Below are 7,422 nucleotides of genomic sequence, written 5' to 3'. Positions count from 1 at the left end.
TTATTATTAATTTTCTATTTTTTATAATAAATCTTTTCGAGTGCTTATGCACTTAACAGGTGCGAATAAGCCACCCTCAATTTCTTAATTAACCTCACTTTTGAAAATTACATAAAAACCATACTTTTGTGCGTGTAAAATATAATTGGCGGCTTCGCTCATGATACGAATACATAGCAATGCCATGACATGCCATGCAAAAAATCCAACACATTTCATTATTCTATATAGCAAATAATTGCGTTGCCGCCTGTCGCAGCTAATGGCTGCCGATGATATGATGATGATTATTATGCCGCTGTCGCTGTCTGACTGGCTGGCTCTGTGGCTCAACGCAGTCAACTGACAACGCGCATTGGTCTTGGTTCAATAATTCCGAAGCGCCCAACTGGCACATTCCACATTAGGCCAATGCCATTTTCACACCCTTTGCGCCACCAGCCAGCCAGCCAGCAACCCCACCATGAACTCTTGCGCCCACGAGCGCCCACCTATGAAAAAATATGCCTCGCCAAATTACCATAAAAAGCTCGACAATTTTCCTATGAATAATTTCTTTCGATATGCCCACATTCATATATCTATGTATGTAGGTATGAGTAGATATGTGGCGCTCACATATATTATATAATAATTATTTTACTGCTGCTATGCGTGCAACATTTTAGATATAATAGCTTAGTGGTTGGTAATCGCAGAATTTATGTGTCAATACGCTTCGGTACGCACGGCAATTTTTCACGTTTGCGGCGAAATTCTCCATTAAAAATTTATTCTGTCTGCGCGTGTTGTGCAAACGCGCGTCGCGCACAAAAATATGCTACAATTAAATAGAGCTGAAAAATATGTGCGACATTTGCATTTGCGCTCATTTATCCTGTGTCAATCCTGTGATCGCTTCTCGGTACTAACCCGGTACACTTGTGTTGAATATGTTGTGCTTTGTGACGGTTTCGCATGTGAGTTTGCATAGAAAATATTAAACTGTTTTTGTATTGCATACGTTTTGTTGAAGTTCAACGGTGCTGTGCGCTTTTTCGTTATATTAATGTAATTTTATGAAATCCTAACCTCAAATCGACACTCATAACCTAATACCAAACAGTGTTTTTATGCATTATTTTATTAATTTTATTTATTATGTCAATTGGACAGCATTGCGCTAAGGATCGTTGAGTGCAAATGTGGCCGAAATAAAAATAAGAACAAGCAGCAGAGTTGAGAGCGAGAGATAGAGCGAGAGAGGAGAAAAAGTCTGAAGTGAATTTTTGAAATTTTCTGCAAACTATTAAAGTTTAGCGCTAGATGAAATTCCAAAAATTTCTGCGTCACTACCAAGACTCTACCTCCCAAACTTAAGTGCGTTGTCGTTCAAAACACGCGCCCAGTTCAACGTCTTCGTAATGCTGTTCTTGACTTTAACTATTTATAATTTGTCTCCCTTTCAACGCACTTACTAAACAAATAACTTCCTCTTGCAGATGACTCGTTAGCAGCGCGTCGTCGTCGTCGCCGTGAGCTCGGCATGGTGCGTCAACTCGTGCCGCCCGATGATCCAGTGCTACGTGAAATGCTATCACCACGTCAAAACAAAGCCGACACGTCAGCCAAAAATTTGGCGTGCCACAAACCGCCACACAACGAATTGGCCTATCACATGGAGATCGCGCGTCGCGGTTGGGATCTAGTCAATCCGAGCGTTAGCAATCGTGCGCGCTCCGAAACGGCTAGTCCAAAATATGAACTGCACGCACGTGAAAGCTTGATTCGAGAACGGCCGAGCAGCAATCGTTTAGCACGCCGCAGCGATACGTTGCATCTGGGCGAATTGCGCAAGTTGCGCTCGAACGATGTCAATCGGAAGGTAAATGAGCGTACAAAAACCGATTTGGCCGAGATTAAGAAGATCGCTGAACAGGCGAATGTTGAAATGGCCATGATGGCTTCGGGTATTGCCGCGGAACTAGCTGCACAGGCGGTACGTGGTGGTGAGGATTACATCAGCAATGATTTGGAGGGCAGAGATAGCAGTGAGTGTGTTGTGGAGCTGGCAACGCCGGCACGTTACGGCATCGGTAGTCGTCCACAAGCGTTAACGCCACCGCCAGCACCATCGTATACGGAATTAGAGGTGGCCGCCGAAGCGAAGGAGCGTGATCCATCACCAGCCAAACATGCCACCTTCGTGCAGGAAGAACGCATCTACTACGAACCCGAAGCGGACGAGCTGGTGGCTAAGTCCATCTCGAATACGACAATGTCTGGCGGCATATTGCGACAGCGTATATTGAAAGCGCGTAGCATGGAACGTGATGCTGGTCATGAGCCGCCAAAACTTTCACCAATATTACGGCGCAGAAGCACCGATGATCCCACATATATACCGGTGCCGACTAGCGCAAGCGTATACTCAACATCGCCATCCACATCGACACACAACCACATTGTTTCGATACTCAAGAAGAAAGATCATATTGCGGGTGAGTCCAGTTCGGCTTCGAGCAACGCTTCGCCGGTGACATTTTCCGCAAACGTAGTCGATACACCGACTTCGAAACAGAAACGTGCCGGTATACTTAAGAAACGCTCGAGTTTGGACGAGTCACGCTATTACTCGCGCTCACATTCGCCCGACGAACGCAGCATACTTATTAAATCGGCGCGTCGCAATTCATTGGAGGAGACTGCCGGCTTACAGCAACAGCAACAGCATGGCATACTCAAGCAGAGCAGCTATGAGAGTAGCAAAAGCGATGGTTGTCCCTCCGCCACTGAACCACATCCGCATGGTATATTGAAGAAGAAAGATTCTACCTCGACACCTTCCGATGGTGGCACACATGCCCCGAAACATGTCTCGATCTCACAGGCTGTGAAAATGGCTGCGGCTGAATTGGGTCGCGAGACGGCCGACAATCAGGCGGTAGCCGGCGGTGAACACGATGAAAGCGGCTACACACCCAGCAATGAAGAATACGAAATCCGCCCAATACTCAAATTGGAAAGTATTTCCAGCGATGATGCTATGCGTCCACCTAAACCGATCTTAAAGAAGAAGTCGTCTGGTGACTCGGACGAATACGAAATACGCCCCATATTAAAGACATCGCGTAAGAGCAGCCGCGAAGAGTTTGATTTGGGTGGCGCAATCAGCGAAGATGGCCGTCATTATAGCGAACCGCCACCACCGATTGTACGTCCAATTTTAAAGACTGACTCACCATCGAAACGACGTTCATTGGGTGGTGAAGAGCTGGAACCCGATGTTTTCAGCGCTGAACAAGTCAGTGGCCAATCGCCAAGTTCACTCAAACGGCGTACACGCTCTTTAGAACGTCAGGAAGCGCCCGTTGTTGATTTAGCGGCCGCCTTGAATGCCATTGCCACATCACAAGCCGCACCTTTGGAATTTGTGTCTACGCCGATCACAACCGGTGGCAGCATTTCGGTTGCGGAGCGTATAAAAAATATGGAAATATTCCTAAGCAGTAACGGTACTTCACCGTCTACGCCGGTGGATGTCAACACCAGTTGGGAATCGCCTTTGCAGTCGGGCGTCACACCGAAATTGTTCAAACCGAGCGCCATACGACGCGACATGTATCGCGATCGCTACAAGACGCAACCGATAACGAATGATGAAAAATTACTGTAAGTACAATAAAAACATCCTTATATTGTATAATACTATGTCTAAAGTAATGACTCATAATGATTTTCGGCTGGTTCAGACTGATTTCGTGAGAATTATTATGATATCTGTGGATAATTCAATATTTTAAGGTGTGATCCATATTCCCTACTTCAACTTTAATGAGGAATGTTTATTATCATTCGAAAGAACATTCTTCGGCAGTTATTTTTTGAAGATTATCTCTTTCAAATGTTGGCCGCGGCTACGTCTCAGTTGGTCCATCCGTTGAGCCCAATTTTTCGATGACTCGTTCGGGCATTTTGACTGGTAACTGGCGAATGATATCCGTGAAGTTTTGCTCCAAGGCTTGAATTGAAGCGAGATTGCCCGCATATGCTTAAGACTTTACATATCTCCACAGGACAAAGTCTAACGGTGTGATATCATGCGATCTTGGTGGCCAATCGACCGTCCCAAAAGGTGAAATTATTTTCTCACCGAAGTATTCTATCAATAAATCCATTAATTTATTTGGGGGAAGTGGCGCCGAATTGTTAAAACTAAATGTCGACGAGATCAATCAATGGTTTCAATTTCAACCATTAAATAGTCGGTTTTCAAGGCGCAATAACGGTCGCCATTGACGGTTACATTCTCACCGGCATAATTTTTTATAAATATGGACCAATTTTGCCTCCGGCTCACAAATCACACCAAACCGTTGTTTTTTCTGGTTGAAATGGCAGCTCTTCAATCTCTTCTGATTGCTCCTCGTCTCAAATATAGTAAATTTGCTTGTTTACATACCTATTCAGCCAGATATGGCCTACGTCGTTGAACAAAAGTCTCAAAAACGTTGGATCATCTTGGAACTTTTCAAGAACCCATGATAGAGGTCGGGTGGCTTCAGTTCTTGCACAAGCTGTATTTTGTACGCTTTCAATTTAAGTTCTCGATGAAAAAAGTCGTTCCATAAGTCATTTCGAGTTACTGGGAACGGCGCCGAATTAACTCTCCACGGTCTTATTATATATATTTTATATATATATTATTTTTTTAATTTTGATAGTTGCCACTTTTTTCAAAACCACTGATCAACCAAGAAGTATTTCGTCTTCTTCGCAATTTCGTAAAATATTATGTGTGCAAGGAAGTGAGCTAAAAATTGGCAAGTTTCCAATTTTGCTTGTGTCTTCCATTCTTCACAAAATCTTCTATATATCTTACGCTCTCGCGTTAGTGTGCTCTCACAAACTCTATTCCTGTTGCTAGTAAAATATTTGCCGGATTTATTTTTAAATATACATACTTAAATGGTGAGATTTTCACAGTTACGAATAAGACACAGCTGTCACAGCAATGATTTTCAATTATGTACACTGCAAAAAATATGTAGCTAAAATGTCTATATTTAAATCAGTCCGTACATACATACATACATACTTATGTATACTCGTCGGCTTGTCTTTCGTTTTGAAGTAATTTGTATTTAGTTTGAACAGAAATAGCTCTAGTCATTCGACAGTGCTGATTTTGTTTTTATGAGAAAGCAAATTTTGTATCGTTTCAACTATTATTGAATATTTAGAATGTTGCAATATATTTCACAGATTTTTTTATATAACTGGTAAATACGTTTGCAAGGTTTTAGCCTTGTAAGTAGCTAGCCTTACAGGAAATCCAATGAGGCCTTATATGCCTCATATATGAAACTATAAGTTTCTTCAGATATCGATAACATCAAAAAAATCTATTTAGATAATCTCACTCTCGGAGGGCGTTAATCGCTTACTTAGTAGTCATATGTTTCTGTTCAGACCCGTTATGTAGATATGTAATTTGCTTCACCAGACCTTGAAAAATTAAATTCTTAACCAAGCACCCCCCTCCCCACGGGTCGTATTCATACCGCAGACGGACAAAGCAGTCCCTCTTTATTCATAAGACTATATACCGTTAATTTCTAACGTCATTCCTTTTGAAAACATTCGAAAATATTCTAGATGCCTACATAAGAGATAAGCTTCGTAAGTACAACATTCCTACTTCACTAGGTAACCCCAAATTTAGATAGATTGATGCACTTCCCGCATGTAAGTGATGCTTAGGTCTGCATGGGGACACCTTCCCTGACCTCATACACTGGTGTTAAACAGCGATAATCAATGTCATATAGAAAGCCGGTAGAGCGAATACCACCGTATTACAAAGATTACTCAACCTACCACCAGTTAACATTGCAGTGATTGGCAGCATTAGGTGAATTTTCCAATAGAAAGATCATAACTTGATAAACATGCTTTTACGTTTTATTTGGGAGAGAAGGGTTCAAATCACATTAGAAGAGGGTGAATGGCGCAGCAGCAAACTGCTCTCTAAGAAAACTTACAAAATCTGCACAGTCAGATCAAAAATGGTTAATAAAGTGGGCGCCCGACATCTCCTGCTCGGAGTTAGATCTCAAGCAACCTTTCAAGCTTCCAAATAACTGCAATATCTTCCACACAAAAGTCTTTATAGTTAGAGAAGCTGGTGATTCAGCTAACAAAACAAGAAAAAAGATAAAGAGAGCAATACATACGTTGATTGCCAAGCGGCAATAATCTCACATTATATTAGGTTAGAGAATGTCCTTACAAGTACTTAGAAGTAGTCCAAAACTATCATCCGTCCGGTAACGAACCAGTACAGGAAGTACGCGAGTCGCTAAAAACTATACCCAATGAAATATCCGTAAGAGCTGACAGACGGATCAAGGTGAGATGGACTGTCTTAGGAACGTGCAAGAGCGCCAAGATTATGTGCAGAGCCCCAAAGAAAGTCACACATGCTTTCTACATGCGACGCGATGGTTGTGAAGACTGCAGGACGATTCTTGACCTAATGACTGGTCACCTGCAACACATGCGAGTCGGATCAACAACGATGATATATGCGGAGAGGGCAATTAAATAGGCATGAGAGAAATGCTGGAACATATTCTCTGCGAATTCGCAGAACTTTTAAATCATCGAAAACATTCCTATTTTCGCTCTTAAAATCTACTCTCAATCAAATTCGCCCTATGACTCGTAAAAACGTCGGAACTTCAGACTTCATTTGTAGAATTGCATTCATGAAGGTCATTTTTTATTTCTCCTTTATTAAGTTTAACTTTGTTAGCATAAAAATATTGTCAAATTGTGCCACCGAACCCCTTTCGTAAACAAAAAGCAGCGTTTTTATGAAATTCGCCTAGAAATTGACCTCAAAAGTGCTATTCGCGAAATTTTGCATTTACAAACAGACACAAATATTAGTCAACGCTATTGTTAATGTTTTCTTATACTATTTTTGTTGTCACACACCAATGTTTGCGTTATGAAATCGTCATATTTTTGCAAACCAAACTATTTTGCACAAATACATATTCATAAATATTGGCAACACTGGAAAGCCAAGTAGGCTTGAGCATACGAGTATGTCGAAAAAAGCAATAATATCAGTAGACTTTCTGAAAAAGTTATTCATAAAAACAAACAAACTGTTTTATTTGTCAAGTGGCTTGAAAAGTGAAGCACAAATAAATAATATTCATGAGGCGCTGTGTCCCCAAGCGGATACAAAAATTCATTATCTCCGGCACACACACCCATTTTGTTGGGAAAAAATTAGTTGGAGGAAAAAAATAGTAATAATGGGGAAAAATAATAATGACAAAAATAAAAAATGAAACGAAAAAAATTATAATGAAATTGCATGAAAAAATAATAGTAGCAAAAAAAAAATATAAAAAATAATAGCAAAAA

The 7,422-nt window shown here is 41.3% G+C and overlaps 1 protein-coding gene across 24 annotated transcripts in view; it reads left to right on the top strand.

The window, feature by feature from the left end:
- The window catches only part of LOC108976888 (supervillin), a 423,491-nt gene that overhangs the window by 254,721 nt on the left and 161,348 nt on the right, over window positions 1-7,422 (top strand). For all 24 annotated transcript variants that reach the window (XM_018946306.1, XM_018946288.1, XM_018946286.1 and 21 more), the window contains one exon: window positions 1,482-3,651. In XM_018946306.1, coding sequence (XP_018801851.1) covers window positions 1,482-3,651 — 2,170 coding nt within the window. The remainder of the gene's footprint in view (window positions 1-1,481; window positions 3,652-7,422) is intronic.

The sequence above is a fragment of the Bactrocera latifrons genome, unplaced genomic scaffold, assembly GCF_001853355.1.
Source record: "Bactrocera latifrons isolate USDA-ARS-PBARC rearing strain unplaced genomic scaffold, ASM185335v1 scaffold_81, whole genome shotgun sequence".
In the NCBI taxonomy this organism is placed as follows: domain Eukaryota; kingdom Metazoa; phylum Arthropoda; class Insecta; order Diptera; family Tephritidae; genus Bactrocera; species Bactrocera latifrons.
Note: the sequence above shows the minus strand (reverse complement) of the source record. Positions and strands in the feature narration are given on the sequence as shown.